This window comes from Podarcis vaucheri, assembly GCF_965113315.1.
Source record: "Podarcis vaucheri genome assembly, chromosome: 4".
Taxonomy (NCBI): Eukaryota; Metazoa; Chordata; class Lepidosauria; order Squamata; family Lacertidae; genus Podarcis; species Podarcis vaucheri.
The window spans coordinates 103,788,758-103,809,716 of NC_138762.1; the positions used below are offsets into that span (position 1 = coordinate 103,788,758).

The 20,959-nt window shown below is 44.0% G+C and overlaps 1 protein-coding gene across 3 annotated transcripts in view; it reads left to right on the plus strand.

Annotated features, from left to right (window-relative positions):
* Positions 1-20,959, plus strand: part of KLF12 (KLF transcription factor 12) — a 243,577-nt gene that overhangs the window by 157,933 nt on the left and 64,685 nt on the right. For all 3 annotated transcript variants that reach the window (XM_082221431.1, XM_082221433.1, XM_082221432.1), the window contains exon 4: positions 15,882-16,017. In XM_082221431.1, coding sequence (XP_082077557.1) covers positions 15,882-16,017 — 136 coding nt within the window. The remainder of the gene's footprint in view (positions 1-15,881; positions 16,018-20,959) is intronic.

A 20,959-nucleotide genomic window follows, 5' to 3' on the forward strand; every position in this document is an offset into this window, starting at 1 on the left:
GCAATCTGGCCAGGTGGGCTCATGGGCTGCAAATATAGAGGACAGTAGGTCCAACATTGCCTGGGGTTTTTCAGCGAATGGCGGGGTGTGGGTCTTCCAGTTAAACAAATCAGTTGTGGTGAAAGGAACATATTGAAGGGTAAATGTTCTTTGGGGCGGCGGTGGCGGCGGGTTATCGCCGTCGGCTGCTCCTGCTGCAGGCGCCGGAGGCGGGCTATCATAAACCACGCGAAGGGGGGTCATTACTGCTGCTTTCGCCTCTGCAGCGGCCCTACATTGTTTTATGTATGAGCCCAAGGCTTTGGCTCGGCCATGGCGATAAGCTTTTTCAGCGTCTCGGTACATGGTGGTGTTGGTTCTCCTTTTGGCCATGTCTTCCCTCAGGGTTTTAAGGTGGGGATATATTTCTTCTAGGATCTGATCACTGGGTTCTGTCTGGTCTTCTCCTGGGGCAGGTTTTCCCCCTTCAGCGCCTATTGGAACATATTGGGGCGGCGACAATGGTGGAGCGTTGGGGACTTGAGGGGCTTGTCCCTGTTCTCCTAAGGGGGCCACTACGGTCGGTGGAACATACGGCGGTGGGGCTAAGACTTCAGCCTCGGGTCCCTGGTAAATGGGTTTCTTGGGACATTTTCCTGACTTTGTGCCCCTAACTTCAGCCCTGAGGGCCATGACTTTGCAATATTCAGTCCTGCATTTCTTCAACCAGGGGGGGTTTTTATCTACCACACTCAGCCAACTGTCTATATAGGGGATCTGGTCAGGATGTCCCCCCTGGTCCTTGATGATATTTCCCCATAAACTGGCGACCAGGGACCGGTCAAAGGTGCCGATGGACGGCCATTCCGTTCCTTGCGTTGGCCAGTCTAATTCACACAGAGTTCTTAGGCGTTCTGGTGTCATAGTGACACCGTAGTCTCCGCTGAAGCCTTTTTTAAAGTTGTTCAACATACATTGAAGGGGAGTAACATTCCCGGTCGATGCACCCCCACCCATATTTAGTATGGCCCTTTACAACGTCACCACACCAAAAATTCACAAACTCACAGAATCAATTCAGACTTTTTCCGGACGGTGTCACTCTTTCCAAACATACACCTTTTGCTGCAGATTGTGACTCGTCGCGGTCGCCCGGACAGAGAAATGCACAATCCTACTTCCGCGCGGCCAAGGGATGACTAAATCCCGGCCCCATTCATTCATACAGTCACCCTGTAACATACGTGCACAAGAGTGCCTCTTTCGCCAGACGTTGTACAATCCAACTAACCACCCAGCAATTCCAACCCTCTTTTACCTCTTCTTAATACCTAAGTGTGATTGGATGCCAGGGGGACACTCCTTCCCCCTTTGTCCAGACACACTGGGGGTGTGATCAGGACCCCCCTTCTCCTTAATTATTAAATAAGGAGGTTACCCTATCGGGACCCGTTGTCATCTACTCACCCACTGCCGGCTGATTCTGAGACCTAGGAACCTCGGTTCTTTAATCCGTTGCTCTCCTCCAGGATGCAGACAGCAGAGGGTCAAGTCGCCTTCTGTCCTCCTCCGAAGAAACAGTTCGGTGGGCGCCTTGGAAGCAGGAGGTCTGTTGGCCCCCTGCCGTCCCTGCCCAGAGGGCAAGGGAGCTGCCTCCTGGTCAGGACTTAAGGTCCTTAGGATCCGAGTCACTTTAGGCACCAAATGAAAGGGACATCGGTTTTCAGACCAAGAATGTAAAGATCAGGCAGCAAAGTTTCTTAAAGAAAAAGTTTTATTTGGTTTTTGTCAGACAAAAAGCAAAAGGGTGCATTTCAGTAAAATGAGAAAATGCCCACCCTCCAAAGGGGGTGGTCTACTTATATACCTTTCTTGCTAAGCATAGTTCAGCCCCTTACCCCTCCCCATCCATTGCATATTCATCATAGCTCTACCAATCAGATTGGTGGCTGCCGTGTTCGGTTTCAAGCTTGCACTAATCACTAGATGGCGCTGTTGGCTTATAAGCTGCTTGACCTCTTCACTATTTCCAGTAAATTAGCCCCTAGCCCACACATTTCTGGGAATGGGCTGTGGTTTCTAAATAGAGCCCATCTCCGGGGTCTTGCGGTCTTCGTGGTGGGCAACATCCTGTTATTGTGTTAGTCAGGGGCTCGTTTCTCAGAAATAGCTTAGTACATGCAAAATTCCCCTAACCACAAGCATGCAACTGCTGTTCTTGCGAAATATAGCAGAGACCTAGTTTTGCTCTTAGCTAGCTCTTCTAGAGAATAGAAAATGGCCTTTTGCCTGGTAAGGGTACAACAGAAAATGGCTCCCGTCTGGCTCTCTCAGTCTTCACCCCTTCACTTCCAGTGAGCACTCAGGGCTGATTTCCTTCAGAATGGATAAGTCTGAAATTCTTGCAGTCCATGGGACTCTCAAGAGTCTCCTCCTGCACCATAATTCAAAAGCATCAATCCAGAGGTACCACTGTATTATTATTATTATTATTAATACACCACCCATCTGGCTGGGTTTTCCCAGCCTGGCTTTAGTAAAAGCTTTCTGATTTGTTAAACCACAGTGTGCTGTGACATCCAAACTAGAAAACTGTGGTTTAAACACTGCCTGCAAACCAGGATCAGATCTGCTCAGGCTTCAGAGGCCTAGCACAGCATTAATCCCCTTTTCCTGACAATAAATGGGCAGAGAAAACAGCTAGCTAGAGGAAGCCAGCATTCTCAAATGCTGCCGGCAGTCACAGAGTATCACCATTGCCCAGAAAGTATGGTTCTGTCTGGCAGACTGAGCAAAGAACATTGCAAGCGATGTTAGCTGAGGGTGTGTGTGTGTGTGTGTGAGAGAGAGAGAGAGAGAGAGAGAGAGAGAGAGAGAGCGCAGCATGCCTCCAGTTTTAATCCAGAAAAAAACTACTTTCCAGGTATCAAAAACTCTGGGAACCAGCAATTTAGGAAAAGTAAATATTTAGGAAAAGTAAATATTAAGTATTATTATTACTTTTATTATTACTACACTCAATAATTTGGTTATTTCCCATCATATGGCAATACTTCACCCTGAACAGACTGTATTTCCAGGCATAAAGAAAAACAAGCGTTCTCACAGAGCTTTAAAAACAACTCTCCACCCGTTCTCTTTTGGTTTTCACTGCTTGGTATGATTTTTTTTTTAAATGCTTTTGCTTCAGAGTAAATTTACATCCTGAGAAATGCAGTCACGCCCACCTTGAGTGTGGGAGTTTATTCCAAATATAGACTGAGATTTGCTTCCGTTCTATAATACCAACCCAGTTTATGGGAATTAATCATCTTTGGTAGCTGCGAGGGATGTCCACAAAGATGTATTAAGCATTAAGCTGCCTTGGATTCATTATAATTCAGGATATCTGGTACAGTAGTAGTCATAAAAATGTTGACATTCAAGATCTCCAGGATTTCATGTTTCAGTGATGTAATCCTGATAATGGCTTTCCTTATAAAGCCCTGGCCTGTTGCTGAATTCTTGAGCATGAATTGCATTGTTAACAGATTTGGCCTCATACATAAACATGTAAGATCATAGAATCATAAAGTTGGAATAGACCACAAGGGCCATCGAGTCCAACCCCCTGCCAAGCAGGAAACACCATCAGAGCACTCCTGACATATGGTTGTCAAGCCTCTGCTTAAAGACCTCCAAAGTAGGAGACTCCACCACACTCCTTGGCAGCAAATTCCACTGTCAAACAGCTCTTACTGTCAGGAAGTTCTTCCTAATGTTTAGGTGGAATCTTCTTTCTTGTAGTTTGGATCCATTGTTCCGTGTCCGCTTCTCTGGAGCAGCAGAAAACAACCTTTCTCCCTCCTCTATGTGACATCCTTTTATATATTTGAACATGGCTATCATATCACCCCTTAACCTCCTCTTCTCCAGGCTAAACATGCCCAGCTCCCTTAGCCGTTCCTCAGAAGGCATCGTTTCCAGGCCTTTGACCATTTTGGTTGCCCTCCTCTGGACACGTTCCAGTTTGTCAGTGTCCTTCTTGAACTGTGGTGCCCAGAACTGGACACAGTACTCCAGGTGAGGTCTGACCAGAGCAGAATACAGTGGCACTATTACTTCCCTTGATCTAGATGCTATACTCCTATTGATGCAGCCCAGAATTGCATTGGCTTTTTTAGCTGCCGCGTCACACTGTTGGCTCATGACAAGTTTGTGGTCAACCAAGACTCCTAGATCCTTTTCACATGTACTGCTCTCAAGCCAGGTGTCACCCATCTTGTATTTGTGCCTCTCATTTTTTTTGCCCAAGTGCAATACTTTACATTTCTCCCTGTTAAAGTTCATCTTGTTTGTTTTGGCCCAGTTCTCTAATCTGTCAAGGTCGTTTTGAAGTGTGATCCTGTCCTCTGGGGTGTTAGCCACCCCTCCCAGTTTGGTGTCATCTGCAAATTTGATCAGGATGCCCTTGAGTCCATCATCCAAGTCGTTGATAAAGACAATAAAGATCATTGGGATCTTTTGATTTCGAAAGGGCACCCCCATCTTTAAAAAAATTCCCCACTGTGAGGAAAATGTACCCTAGCTTTCCAGGTGAAAATGAGATGATCTGAGGCAATACTGCTTTAGTCTGTTTGAAGAAGCAAGGGTGAACAGTTGCTGTATGGTGGTGTCTCCTCTTGGTGGATTAGTCATATGTTGCTATCATTTACCTGTCTTCTCTAGTCAGTCAGATTGATTTGTTGGAAAGTACTGGTGACTTCACACGTTATATAACAATACATTTTAGCAGCACTTGGGGTGTATGGCGTCTTAGAGGAAGGGGAGCACTTTGGTGGGGGACATGTTGTAATCATAGCTGTCAACTTTCCCCTTTTTTAAGGGAAAATCCTATTTGGAATAAGGGAATTTCCCTTAAAAAAAAGGGAAACGTTGACAGCTATGGTTGTAATACTAATAGTAATATATTTACACCCTGTCCATCCATCCTATGGATATTATAGATAGTGTCTGCCAGTTATTGAACCACTTATTCCTCTACTTGGGTGGTTTATTAAGATAATGGTGCTTTGTTATTGATTGGTATTCCAATACTGACATTATTAATTTAAGGGGAATGAATAGCCCAAGTCTCTTTTCTTCCTTATTCTTTAAGAAAGTTTTCCACCAATTTTCTGTGTTCTCTTACTACAATAAATGAAGTGTCTTTGTTACCAAATCAACTCATGATGTGTTTAATCCAGCCATGCAATTGATAAGTCTACGAAGACATATTAGCCAACACAAGAATTAATTGTGCATATAGAAATCCCAGCTGTTTATCTTACATTTCAGTTCTGGTGTCTAGAAAGGTTGAGGAGGAAATCTAGATATAAGGTTGTGTTTAGCAGTGATGTGGATATAGATAGATATGGATATTATACAAACACATTGGGGGAAAACCAACTCTTGTTTGTTCCTTCAGGATATAAAAAACTTTTTTTCTGTATGAGATTAGTTCCCATTTGTTGCCAAATGTGTGTTCTCTAAACTCAATGGGATATTTTAAAAACAGTAACCAATACCAAAACCCCCACAGTGTTCTGCTGTTTGTTTGTTTGTTTGTTTGTTTGTTTGTTTGTTTTGCTTTTTGCTTTGGGTTAATTTCGAAGCTGCAAACCTTTTCCAAAACAAATAACAAACATAGGTTCAATTTAAGGTTAGGCCTTGTCTCAAAACTTAATATAACTTGAATGCAAGGCTCAACCCACAACAAAAATGGGTTTGTTTGAACATATTGAGAGACATTTAGTAGCAGCAGCAATAATATTTCATTTTCTGTGAGGCATCCTGAAGCGATTTAATATAATAAAATACATACAAGAGTTATATATAGTGAAACAGTTAAAAGAATTGCACATACAAAACCAAGTTTAAAACTATAGTTTAAGAAGACACATAGAGAATTGCATCTTCCTATCCTGAAGAAAGGAACAAAGCAGCATTTGGCTGGGCACGTAGCTAATGAGCACCCAGTGAAATTATTTCAGCAGTGGCATAATATGGTGGTGATAAAAAGGTAAAGGGACCCCTGACCATTAGGTCCAGTCGTGACTGACTCTGGGGTTGCAGCGCTCATCTCGCTTTATTGGCCGAGGGAGCCGGCGTACAGCTTCCGGGTCATGTGGCCAGCATGGCTAAGCCGCTTCTGGCGAACCAGAGCAGCGCACAGAAACGCCATTTGCCTTCCCACCAGAGCGGTACATATTTATCTACTTGCAGTTTAAGGTGCTTCCGAACTGCTAGGTTGGCAGGAGCAGGGACCGAGCAATGGGAGCTCACCCTGTCACGGGGATTCGAACCGCTGACCTTCTGATCGGCAAGTCCTAGGCTCTGTGGTTTAACCCACAGCGCCACCCGCGTCCCTATGGTGGTGATATTCTGCCTCAATAGTAGCAGAAGTAGTACTACAAGTAGTTAGTATTTGCTTTGTGTTAGATGGTGCCTTTAGGTGGAGATATTCATTGGAAATGTCAGCTTATGCATTTGGGGGGGTGAGTTTTCATCTGCCAGCCGATAACGGGGGCAGGAAGGCAAGTTGGAGTAATTGAAAAGTGACAGGGCAGTAGCAGTGATTTAGGAAATCACCCCCTTTCACCTCGAAACATTTCCTTCAATCACAGCTTATCTTTAGGTCTCTGAGCTTTCTGGTCCCATCCTATATTTAGGAAGTGTTCGTCCACTTCACTAAATCCTCCAGAAAGGGCAGCGCAATTAAAAGTGATGGTAGATCATGGAAAAGCTAGGTATAGAGTAAGCTACTGGGGTGGAGGGGGCGGGAATGCCAGCAAATCAGTGTGCAGACAAATGCAAGTGATGTCTTCCAGTTGTTGTTGGGGCATTGCATGAATCTAATTATGCACAATCAATACATCATATTTCTGACAGCAGAACTCGCTTATGATTAGAAACTGTGATGGCCCTATGTCAATTCACAAGGCACATCATTTGTGTTGTTTGAGGATTATAAACAGACTGGGCGTGATCTAACAAAAGCTGAACATTTAAAACATTTACCTGTTTTCTAACATATATGCAAACAACAGTGGGGTGCTGTGATGGTTTGTGTATGCTCTTCGCAATAAGCACCCTCTGCTCACTCAGAGAGATATTGACCGTTCTTTATTTTACTTTTTTTTAAAAAAAATATTAATTTTCCAAGTTTATAACAAATACAACACAACACAAAAAACAAAATATATAAAAAAAACCAAGCATATAAAATTTCTTCCAATTAGAATCCAAATTAATTTCCATTATTAAGTGACTTCCTCGAATCCTTCCTAACTGATTTTCATTAAATCTCATTTTAGCAATTTTCCAATATTCACTTTCTAATATGATTAATGAGTTTAAATTACTAACTTCCTTTCTTTTCATCATAATCTCAATCCATAGTATTATACAATTCAACATACTTTAATCCTAAACCAATTTAATCCTTGCCAGTATTTCCACTTTTATTATAATATTTAGCTAGATATTCCTTAAATTTCTTCCAATCTTCTTGATATTTCTCCTCTTTCTGATCGCGAATTCTTCCAATCAGGTCGGCCAGCTCCAAAAAGTCCAAAATCTTCATCCTCCAATCTTCCACTGTTGGTATTTCTTGTGATTTCCAATTTTAGGCTAATAAAATTCTCGCTGCAGTTGTGGTATACAAAAACAATCTAATGTCTTTTTTGGGCTATTCCATTCCTATTACAGTTCTTTATTTCACATATGTACAAGCAGCACGGTACAATCATGCATCCGAATCGTCCGGTTCAGATTTGGGGAGTGGTCTTCTCCTGCTTCTCCTCTAACAGAAGAGGCGTGGGAGCTTCATGGGACGTCTCTGACCCCTGTGCTTTAACCCTCTCCTTTCCTGTGCCAAAGGCATAGGCTTTCCGTCTGATCCTGAGCTCCCTATGCGATGCTGGGCCTCTGCTTCAGCTGTGGAGAGCCTTCCCGCCTCCTGGCTCTCTCCCTCTTCCCCTTCCGTCACTTCCGCTCTGTCTCCTTGTGACTGTTCCCGCTCTGACTCTTCTCCTCCCCCCCCCCCGACTCAAAGGCGTTCCTTGGCAGTCCCGTGACAGGTGCAAACTCTTTGGGTTTTTGGGAAGAAATCTTCAAAGCACAACTACACATTGAGCTGTCACTAATGCTCCTGCCAACCTAGCAGTTCAAAAGCACGTCAAAGTGCAAGTAGATAAATAGGTACCACTCCAGCAGGAAGGTAAACGGTGTTTCCGTGCGCTGCTCTGGTTCGCCAGAAGTGGCTTAGTCATGCTGGCCACATGACCTGGAAGCTGCACGCTGGCTCCCTCAGCCAATAAAGCGAGATGAGCGCCACAACCCCAGAGTCGGTCACGACTGGACCTAACGGTCAGGGGTCCCTTTACCTTTTAATGCACATGGGCACCTTGTGATTTCTCTGTAATCTTCCTTGTGCTGGAGTGTAGGTAAAGCCCAATACAGTGGTACCTCGGGTTAAGTACTTAATTCGTTCCAGAGGTCCGTTCTTAACCTGAAACTGTTCTTAACCTGAAGCACCACTTTAGCTAATGGGGCCTCCCGCTGCCGCCACGCGATTTCTGTTCTCATCCTGAAGCAAAGTTTTTAACCCGAGGTTATATTTCTGGGTTAGCAGAGTCTGTAACCTGAAGCGTATGTAACCCGAGGTACCACTGTATGTATGAAGGCCTGCACAACCTCTGCGTGTCTAAGCTGAAGGCAGCCACATATTGGACTGGCCTGCCAGGTGTTTGGCAACACTTCTACTTCAGGATTCCTACCTGGGCAGCAAAACCGGGCATTTTGTGGGCTGCATTAATAATAATAATAATAATAATAATAATAATAATAATAATAATAATAATTTATTTATACCCCGCCCAGCCCATCCGGCTGGGCTTCCCCAGCCACTCTGGGCGGCTTCCAAAAAAATATTAAAATACTATAATACATCAAACATTAAAAGCTTCCCTAAACAGGGCTGCCTTCAGATGTCTTCTAAAAGCTTGGTAGTTGTTGTTCTCTTTGACATCTGGTGGGAGGCGTTCCACAGGGAAGGCGCCACTACCGAGAAGGCCCTCTGCCTGGTTCCCTGTAACTTGGCTTCTCGCAGTGAGGGAACTGCCAGAAGGCCCTCGGAGCTGGACCTCAGTGTCCAGGTAGAACGATGGGGGTGGAGACGCTCCTTCAGATATACTGGACCGAGGCCGTTTAGGGCTTTAAAGGTCAGCACCAACACTTTGAATTGTGCTTGGAAACATACTGGGAGCCAATGTAGGTCTTTCAAGACTGGTGTTATGTGGTCTCTGCGGCCGCTCCCAGTCACCAGTCTAGCTGCCACGTTCTGGATTAGTTGTAGTTTCTGGGTCACCTTCCAAGGTAGCCCCACATAGAGCGCATTGCAGTAGTCCAAGCAGGAGATAACGAGAGCATGCACCACTCTGGCGAGACAGTCCACAGGCAGATAGGGTCTCAGCCAGCGTACCAGATGGATCTGGTAAACAGCTGCCCTGGACACAGATTTGACCTGCGCCTCCACGGACAGTTGTGAGTCCAAAATGACTCCCAGGCTGCACACCTGGTCCTTCGGGGGCACAGTTGCCCCATTCAGGACCAGGGAATCCTCCACACCTGCCCGCCTCCTGTCCCCCCAAAACAGTACTTCTGTCTTGTCAGGATTCAACCTCAATCTGTTTGAGCTGGAGGCTCTCTCAAGTTTTGCAGGTTTGGTGTGCCCTGTTTTTTCAAGGCAGCATCTCAGCATGCCAACAATTCTGCTAGAAGTCCCACTCCCCCAGCCCGCCAGCGGTTCCCTGCACATGGAGCTATGTTAATATTCAGCCTCCGTGTCCAAGAAATGATCGTCTTGCCGCATTAGCAAACTTACTGCATAATTAGTTGCATAATTCAGAAAGGGCAAGATAATATAGCTGCCATTTTAAAGCCACAGCTAAGTGATGAAGTTGATGGAGTATCATTTGCAAATAGGCTTTAATACTGAAGGATGTTTTCCCCCTTTAGTTTGCTAACGGGGAATTGGGAATTGATGGTCTCTTACGTTCTATGAATCAAGTGATTCGAGTCGCCACGTACAACTTCGCAGCAAAGCAACAACAACCCATGATTTGTTGTAGAGGTTAGTTAGGCAATTGGCATTATTGACCAAAAAAGAGAGAAAAAGATTGCCTTAAAATTCTTAAGTATCTCTTAAGAAATTGCATTTGCCTGTTCCTTGCTTGAATATCCCAGCTGTTCGCTACTACGGAGGGCAAAGCCACTATGCCATTTGATACTGTCTGATTACGGAAATCTGTGGATTGAGCTTTTAGGAGAAGAGCAAACATTTCAAGGGTCCTCATAAAGCCACAACAGGATTTGATAATATAGAGTGCCTTTGCGAATATAATTCTAATGATGATTATGGTGAGCTCAGTCCTCTTGAGATAGGCATTTGACCTCCCCCCCCCCCCAATGTAAGCCTCTGTCATCAAATCTTTGTGATTCCCGTTGGGTCTTTTCCAGTTTATGTTCTCCTCCTCCTGTATTTCCTGTTTATCTACAGTAAATAGAGATTGGGACTTGTTCCTTTGTACTTCAGATGAATAAGCTTATCTTTCAGGAGGGCTTAAATCAGGTTACCGTAAATCTTAGGCCTGAGTCTCGCGTTCATTTACAATAAATTTGTGCAAAGCCATCTGCAGGTATTTTTGTATGGTAGAAGAATTCTTCAGTATATATCCCACATAAGAAGACCTCAGCTTTACCATATCTTGGAGATTGATAGGAAATTAACATTTTTTAAAAAAATAATACAGTGGATTTTAAAAATACCATGTGATTGTGACAACTTGGAATAAATTTTCACCATGAAAGGATGGCCAAGAATTTGTTTTATTTCATAGAATTGGAGAGTTGGAAGGGACCCCAAGGATGATCTAGTCCAGCCGCTTGCAATGCGGGAATTTATTCATTTAAAAATCTTTTAGGCCACCCTTTAGAGCAGGCATGGCCAAACTCAGCCCTCCAGCTGTTTGGGGACTACAGTTCCCATCATCCCTGACCATTGGCCCTGTTAGCTAGGGAAGATGGAAGTTGTAGTCCCAAAACATCTGGAGGGCCAAGTTTGGGGATGCCTGCTTTAGAGTTAAGCCTTCTCAAGAGGGATTTCAACTCTGAAGTATAAAATTACAATAAAAAGCCACCATAAAACATTTTAAAATATGAACTCCAATGTAAGCAATATTAGGGTGACTTTCTAATGTCAAAACGGAATGTGTCGATCTGGCATCATTGTAAACCCGACAAAGACCTGCGTGTTTCCTTAAACATGCACATGCAACCTCTTCTTTATATATTAGTTCTAGAGTTACTGCTGAGATCCAAAAATGTCAATTGCCCCATTAGGACATTCAGCAGACTGCAAAACTTGCTTCTCCCAGATGCCATCTTACAAGGAAAGCATTTGATTCACTTTGCCATAGAAAGTCTGCCATAGAAATCATTTGTGGGGCGATATAGATGGGGAGGATTTGCGTAGATCAACGGGAGTTTCTGTTTTCCAATTATTTGGAAGGAGAACACTTCAATCTCCCAGGACATTCAATACAGGATCTCAAAGCAGCTATCTTACTACAAAAGAGTTTCAGAAACAGACTTGAAAGAGAAGTGATAAATTACAATTTATCACTAAACTGCAAACTATGGAGAGACCTGGTCTGAATAGAGATATTGGATTCCTGTCTCATTACATATGCTAATCATCTGCATACTATCCCTTGCTTTTTCCTTAGGACTAATTGCAGTTGCTAACAGTTGTCAACAGGTTTACCATACCCATTGAGTCAATCACCCATCTCCTACTACCCTCCTGAGAAAAACTCCACCCCACCCTCTATATATAAGGGTCTGGTGACTTCAGTTTCAGTGTATCTGAAGAAGAGTGCATGCACACGAAAGCTTATACCAAGAACAAACTTAGCTGGTCTCTAAGGTGCTACTGGACAATGTTGTTGTTGTTTAGTCGTGTCCGACTCTTCGTGACTCCATGGACCAGAGCACACAAGGCACTCCTGTCTTCCACTGCCTCCCGCAGTTTGGTTAAACTCATGTTAGTAGTTAGATCTTTCCCAACATCAGGGTCTTTTCCAGGGAGTCTTCTCTTCTTATGAGGTGGCCAAAGTACTGGAGCCTCAGCTTCTGTCCTTCCAGTGAGCACTCAGGGCTGATTTCCTTAAGAATGGATAGATTTGATCTTCTTGCAGTCCATGGGACTCTCAAGTCTCCTCCAGCCCTATAATTCAAAAACATCCATTCTTCGGCGATCAGCCTTCTTTATGGCCCAGCTCTCACTTCCATACATCACTACTGGGAAAACCATAGCTTTAACTATACTGACCTTTGTTGGCAAGGTGATGTCTCTGCTATATATATATATAATCATCATAGTCATCAACAACAAAAAATTATCCCATTTTTGGTTTACTGAAAAGCTTTGGGGAAAACCAGAAGTGGGTTTTTGTCTGAAAGAACTGTTCTGAAACAAATTACTGGAGCAAGCACAGGCTCAGAGGCATTGCCCTGAGCCACTATTTTGCATTGTAGTGGACCACAGGGTTCAATAAAAATAAATCAAACCCCCTTCTAGGGAATAATAATAATAATAATAATAATAATAATAATAATAATAATAATAAAAATAATAAATTTTATTTATACCCCACCCTGCCCGGCCAGGGGCGGGCTCAGGGCAGCTAACACCAAATATGAATTACAATAAAACATAATAGAAAACAAACAAACAATTAAAATACGGCTTAAAATACAGCTTAAAATGCAGCCTCATTTTAGTAGTAGCCCATAAATCAAGAACATACAGGGAGGAAACATCAGATATTCACCCGAGCCAGTTATCCATGCTAGTCATACATGGGCCAGCAAAAAAGCCAAGGGAAAATTTATATACCAAATCCCATATAAGGGATCAGAGTGAGTCTAAGCCGAAGGGCAGGCAGAACAGCTCCGTCTTGCAGGCCCTGCGGAAAGATGTCAAATCCCGCAGAAGAAGAAGAGTTTGGATTTGATATCCCGCTTTATCACTACCCGAAGGAGTCTCAAAGCGGTTAGCATTCTCCTTTCCCTTCCTCCCCCACAACAAACACTCTGTCAGTTGAGTGGGGCTGAGAGACTTCACAGAAGTGTGACTGGCCCAAGGTCACCCAGCAGCTGCATGTGGAGGAGCAGAGACGCGAACCCGGTTCACCAGATTACGAGACTACCGCTCTTAACCACTACACCACACTGGCAGGGCCCTGGTCTCTTGTGACAGAGTGTTCCACCACATCGGAGCCACTGTGGAAAAGGCCCTGGCCCTAGTTGAAACCAATCTAACCTCCTTGAGACTTGGGACCTCTAAAGTGTTGTTATTTACAGACCTTAAGGTCCTCCGCTGGGCATACCAGGAGAGGCAGTCCCGTAATTAATCCTGTGCTTCTAAGATGGCATTGAGTGGGTAGACTCTGCTATGGCTTCCTGCTGATAAGATCCTGAACAAGGCAGTGCACACACACACACACACACACACCTGCCGTGGAATTCCTGTGCTTTCTGCACTTTGCTAACATTTCTTTCTGACCTGACTTGTATTTAAGTCCTGCTTAAACCTTATTAAAGGTAAAGGGACCCCTGACCATTAGGGCCAGTAATGGCCGACTCTGGGGTTGCGGCGCTCATCTCGCTTTATTGACCGAGGGAGCCGGCGTACAGCTTCTGGGTCATATGGCCAGCATGACTAAGCCGCTTCTGGCGAACCAGAGCAGCACACAGAAACGCCGTTTACCTTGCCGCCAGAGTGGTACCTATTGATCTACTTGCACTTTGACGTGCTTTCGAACTGCTAGGTGGGCAGGAGCAGGGACCAAACAACGGGAGCTCACCCCGCCGTGGGGATTTGAACCGGCAACCTTCTGATCGGCAAGTCCTAGGCTCTGTGGTTTAACCCACCGTGCCACCCGCGTCCCTTTAAACCTTATTACTTCAGAGCTAAATGCTGCGTCATTTGTTAAGCTCTCATCATCTCTATTGTCAAGCCACCTAAATCTGAAAGTAATTATGTGCACAAAAATGTAGCATTCTTTCCAGGTGTGATTTGTGGCTTCTAAAAGGTGGGGTGTTGTTTTTAGTACTGCACATTTGCGCTGTGTTTTGTCTTTTGCCTGTCACGTGAGATTGCCATTGTGAGGAGCCTCACGTCTCTTACCGCCCAGGTTACCTAGGGGTGGCTGTTTTCTGTAGTACCAGCACAGATAATTGCTATAGATGTAATTGCCGTCTGCGGTTCTAAGAATACATAAAGTGTGGGGGCCGCTGCCAGAAGCAGCCGCCTCAGCTCACCTCCCTGCTTTATCCCCCATTAATGCCTCCTAAATTAAAAGGCCTGGCATGAGGTCATCGTGCTTTCAGTTCCTCTGCCCGCACAGCGGCAATGAAGTGTGGAGGTGGAACATGGCAATGCGATGGCATCACGTCTTAGATCTTTGTTTACTGGGTGTTCGGAAGAGCCAAGAGGAGACATGGGGTTGCTGGGTCCATTTTTGCCTTAATAGGAATCAGCTTATTGAACAAAGTGGGACCCGATTCTGGGGAAATACCTTGGGGTCAAACTGCAGGCCTACTTTTTTAACCCCACCCCCTAACCCTAGTTCTTAGATCAGTAGAGTGACATTTCCAGCTATCTATGCAACACGGGCTGGTCTCCATCTATCAGCGTATGGGAACACGAGGATAGTTTGTGTCTATTGCAGAATGAGCTCAGAGGCTAGCCAGAGATGCCACAACATTGTTTTGCATTTCTGTTTTGTTTTTAATTTTGATTTTTAATTTTCATTATTACCATTTCCAAAAACACATTCGCATTCAAATTTCCACCGTTAATATCATCTTTCTTTATAATAAATTTCCACCGTTAATATCTTTCTTTATAATAATAATAAAAAAATCAACAACTTCCCTTCTTCCCCTTCCCTGGTTCCTTTGATTTTTCCCACAATTCCTGCATATTCTTATATATCCATTTAAGTCCACTTTCTCCCCTTATTCTTCCTTGATCTTCTTGCTCTCTTATTTTGCTTGTTAGACCTGCTAACTCTGCATATTCTATCATTTTTTTATTGCCAATCCTCCTTGCCAGGGACCTCACTCACCCGCCATTTGGGGGCTAGCAAGATCTGAGCTGCTGTGGTGGCATACGTTAAAAAAAAGAAGAATTCTGACTCCTGGGTACTTCTCTCTGTACCATTCCCAGAAGGAATGCCTCTAGTTTTGGGGAAAATGTTTTTTAAACTCTTTTTAATCTCATTATATATCATTTCCCAGTACTCTTTAACTATTTTGTATGCCCGCCACATGTTTTGCATTTGTTCTCATCAGGAAGTTAGAGTGTTTAGTTGCTTTTTGTTTGCTTAATTGATTCATTATAGATATCTGCGAGCCAGATTGGGAGCCCCACAAGCCTAAAAGGTGGGGTAGGAATATTTAAGTACAGTGGTACTTTGGTTTATGAACCTTGGTTTATGAACTTAATCCGTTCTGGAAGTCCGTTCTTAAACCAAAGCATTCTTAAACCAAGGCATGCTTTCCCATAGCAGCGGGGAACTCAATTTACAAATGGAACACACTCAACATGTTCTGCTTCCAAGGCAAAGTTCATAAACCAAAGCACCTACTTCTGGGTTTGCAGCGTTCTTCATCCAAGTTGTTCATTAACTGAGCTGTTCTTAAACCAAGGTACCACTGTAAAGGGAAATGAGTACAATGATTGCATATAGTAGAATTAGCTGAAGGTGTTCCCTAAGCTGACTTTAATCCATTGTGTATCTTTTATTTCCCAGCACAAATGGACCCACGTGGCCTATCTCCCAGACAAATTAAAAGTGACAGTGATGACGACGACCTGCCAAATGTGACCTTGGATAGTGTTAATGAAACGGGATCCACAGCTCTCTCTATAGCCAGAGCTGTTCAAGAGTAAGTATTGAGTTTTCAGGGTGGACGCCAAGGCGGATGTTCCTAATGGAAACACCGGTCATGTGACATTCTCTAGATACCCTACATTTGAATCAGTCTAGGTACCGGGCCAGTTCTACTAGCGTTTACCCTTTTCTGCTGTATGGGAATGTGTGGACATGCCCACTTTCAATTAGAATTTGATTTTCCGTTTCTCGTTCTTTTCTCCTCATTAAGTTGTAAAGCTTTTTATAAAATAAAATGAAAGTGATCTGTATTACCACCACCGCTTAGGAGCCAAAATGGTCATCTGCCAGTAACACTGCCTTGTCAGTGGTGGCTTCTGCAATTCCCCCTTAAGGAGAAAGCTACCACACCTATGTTCTGGCCCTTTTAAGAAGGGCAATTACAATATTCTGCCCTGCCTCTAGAGTTTTTGCTCATACGGATATGCTATCTTTTACTGTAGATGCTTTTCTATTTTACTTAAAAAAGATGTGTGTTTACATTTTAGTTTACCTTTTTCATTTCGTTGTGTTGCTGCTTTTGAGATCAAATGGTCAAAAGTGATATTAATGTGGAAATAACAAATTAAATAAAAAACCGGGACTTTGTGCATACAGCCCTGGGGGTGAGCGGGGGGGGGGGGACTGTATCACCAGTCAGCTTTGATGCACGGTTGAGCTTTTTCACTACAAGGAGGGGAGAAATGGCCAAGCAAAGTGAAAACTGGACTATAGGTTGCAGAATAACAGAATGATAACGTTGGAACAGGTGCAGAGAGTGTAGAAGGAAAGAAAAACATTCTTCATGCTGCAGAAGAGGCAATGTGTTTCCGCTGTCAAACTAAAACACTAGATTAATGCAACCTGCAAAATCTTAACACGTGAAGGGAGGGAATAAAAAGATTCCCCAATTTTGTAATTATTTTACAGAAACTAAGTGGCATTGGCCATCCTTGTGATGCCAATGCACTATAATAGGTTGTGAGATTATTTTCAGTGCAATAATTCGCATTCCCCTCCCCCTCCCCATGATATGGTTCTTCTTCACAGAAAGCAAGTTTTCAAACACTAATCTTGGAATGTTTTTGTACTGTAGTCTCCTCAGTGGGTGAAGTGAACTCCATTTTGGGTGGGCGGAGCCTAAAGCAGGTTAAAAAAGAAGTGTTGAACTCTGTGTGATTTGGAGAGAATCTAGGTCAATCACCTAAAAAGGCCACATGTGTGTTTACAAAGTGGAGCACCTCAGGAGAAACATAGAAAATAAGTGAGAGGCAAAATGAAACCGAGATGCTAAAAGTATTCTACCGCAGCTTTCCCCCTTATCTCCCCCAGACTTTTAATACTGCAATCTATTGAGTAACTTTTCCAAGTACGCAAATCTAGCACAGAGTTTTAGCATAAGTATGCAAATGCAATATATTCTTGTTTCTGAAGCGGTGCTGATGAACTATAGCTGACCTTCTCTGGCTGAGTTTTTTGCTTTTTCTCTTAATGCGGCGCAGCAATGAGAAGCATTAAAAATGCTGATTGTAGCAAATATTCATCAGTGAGCAAAAGAAGGGAGCGCATGCCACTGACAAGCAGTCATAATAATCCAGGGCTAATAGAAAGTCTTTTTCCTGCCTTAGGCAAGGTTGTCCCCATGAGAACTGAGCCTGTGGATTAGGGAACAAGGCAAGACATGGGTGTCTTGGGGCAGTGAGGGAAAGCGAGAGGAAAACAAGTTGGAGAGAGGGAGTGACAGAGAGATAGAGAGGGAGGGGGAGGGAGAGACTCACAAAAGGTCAGGGGCAGAGCAAGCCATTTTATGTGACCTGCTAGGAGGCTGGACACACACACACACACACACACACACACACACACAATCCAAGAAAAGCAGGGAGATCCCAGTGGCTTCTAATGAGCTTGCATTTTAAAGCAGGTCAGCGATGAGGTGTGATTCCTAGCACTCAGGTGCAGAATCCCAGGTCATCACAGAGAATTCTGGGAGGGCCTTTTAGAATTAATTTTCAGGGATCCGACTCTTGTCAGAACCAGCAATCATATGCCACATGAAGCATTGTGGGTCCCACACTGGTTGGCTTCCTAGGTAAAGGGACCCCGACCGTTAGGTCCAGTCGCAGACGACTCTGGGGTTGCGGCGCTCATCTCGCTTTAATGGCCAAGAGAGCCGGCGTTTGTCCACTGACAGTTTTTCTGAGTCATGTGGCCAGCATGACTAAGCCATTTCTGGCAAAACCAGAGCAGCGCACGGAAACGCTGTTTACCTTTCCACCGGAGCGATACCTATTTATCTACTTGAATTTTTTGGCATGATTTTGAGCTGCTAGGTTAGCAGGAGCTGGAACAGAGCAACAGGAGCTCACCCCATCACGGGGATTTGAACCGCTGACCTTCTGATCGGCAAGCCCAAGGCTCTGTGGTTTAGACCCACAGCACCACCTGCTTCCTAGTTGCTCCTATTTCAGTCCAGTCCTCCAGTAAACTGGCATTATTATCTTGGTTCAAGAAAGAAATGGTTTTTCTTTTACCTTACTCAAAATGCTGTGTCTTCTTGCTGTTAGGCTCCTACCCTTGCTCTTATTTACAGTACTTTGATTGAAACGTAACCTAAATAGGGCTCCACTGAATATTTGCCAGTAGATATTTCAAGGAAAAGCAGTAATAAAAAAACTTAGGCTCAGATTCAACAAAATTCCCAATGCAGTTCTAAACATGTCCATTCAGACACGAGACCCTTTAAGCTCAATGGCACTCAATCCCAGGTTACCCTAAAGTTCCACTAAAATTGATGGGACATAAATGAGCCCCAACTTGTTATTAATTTCAGTGGGACTTAAGCATGGTGGACTTTATCTGGATTTGGGCTATACACTTTGAAAATATACAAACATCCCTTAAAAAATCCTTTTTAGTAGCATGGATTTACCATGGGTGCTAATTTTTCCTCTTCTTGAATTAATCACAAGGGTAATCTTACCCAATCAGGGATGATGCAATAAGCAGGGTGACATTTGGGCAGTGTATCTGTGATGATGTTATTGGATGTCAGTATGTACAGTCATAAGCAGCCAGTTTTAGTGGCGTGCATGTCTCTTAAGGGCACATGCACAACTCAGAACAGGTGATGGCAAGCTAAATAAAGTAGCTAACATCTTCCCAAGACGGTCTGGAAAGTGTCCAAAGTAGGTAACATTCTTCAATCTGGTTGACAATTTTCCTGGGAAATGGTGTGAGCTTTCAGCTGAATACTCTTACTAAAATATCACTTCCTTCATAAAAGGTACATGGTATATGCAAGCACGAATGTGTTGGCAGACAAACAGTGGGGGGGGAACACTCCTTTATTTTCACATTCTCTTTAAATGCATGTAAATCAACAGAGAAGTGTGCCATACAGTCAACTACGGATGAAGTACACTCATACCTCCACGTTCTGGCAGAAGAGGCTCCATCTCTGTAACGAGTCTTTCTTCCCTAGCTCAGAGGTTGGTGCAGAAAGTGCTCCTTACTTCATTCAGATTTTCTCAGCACAAAAGAGAGTGCGGCTGAGAAAGTAAGAGATTGTTATACACTACAGCAGCTCTGATGTGATTTACTGAAGGTGGTAGGTGAAGGACTCCTTTGGCATTAGTATCCATTGGTCCTCTTGTCTCATAATGATTTGGAATTAGATGAGGGTCAAGACCAGCCTTTATGCTGCTGTTTTTAACACAAGGTCTATTGGAAGGCCTTTGGCCTCTGCATTTTAATTCAGGAGTGCGATTGCTGGAGGAGGAGGCAGAATATCGTTAGGATGGGGTTTGTTTTTACCTCCTCAGAGGAATCCAAATCCACTGTCTAATACAGGCCATGCCACCAAGCCAACACAGTCTGCCAGCATGGATTGGGGCCCCCACTCCTATTTTTTGCAGTTCTAGGAGAGCAGCAAAAGGTGAGGGGGTTATTGAGCTCCCAGTGGTCTGCATTGAGCTGGGCACTCGACTGTGAACCCTGTTTGTATAGAATGCCTGAGGCCCTTTGTTTTGAAGAGACTGCTGAAGTTGCACAGTGCTTCTTGCTCTAGAGAACTCGGACATGCAACATATTGAATATGTCTTCTGCTGAGTTACACCATTAATCCATCTAACTCAGTATTGTATACTCTTAATTGGCTTTCCAAGATCTCAACCACAAGTCTTTCCAAACCTTGAGAACTTACATATGCAAGTTACATGCCTCCTCCAACAATCCAGGCTCATGTTTGGCTCCCACCTTCTTCTTCTTCTTCTGTTTCCATGGCAACTGTGGGTTGTTGGTGTTTTGTTCTTGGTTTTCTTGTTTTGTTTTTTTAACCATGTGGCAAATAGGCCAGTAGATTGCAGCGGGAGACCGTAGGATTCCCCCCCCCCCAATAGATTGCCTCCTACGTGGCATGAAAAGGAATGTATATTGCTCAGGGTAACTTAAGTGTCCCATTGCACAACCCAGTGTGGCAAAGGTGGGAAGAGGGTCAGCTGGGATTGTTTGGTGCTATCCTTTAGACAGGGAGCCTGGCTGATCTGGTATAGGATTCAGGAGATGTTTTTTGAATGTCTGCATGTGCATGTCAGATGCATCCCAGAAACTGGTGGTACGTGGTTCTGGACATGTTCTTCTGGGATTGTTTGAGGCCCAGACTAGGGGAGGTCAGTAGCTTCTGGTTCTGCTGTGAGTAGGGGTGAAAATCAGAGCAAGACAAAATAAAAATCAGCACCTTGGAGAGAGCTGACAATGTTAATTCAGGACCATAGGTGGTGTTTGTGGACATCCAAGTTATCTAGCAAGGTCCTGGAACAACGAAGTGGATTTTATAGCAGGTTAGAGGCCCTGTGCCCTAAGTGCTGTCTCCTGGCCAGTTAAAGGGCTGGTGCCTTCTTTTACAGCTGTTGGGTCTTTCGAGGTAATGGTTTTCAGGTGTGGAGACCTCAGGACTTCCT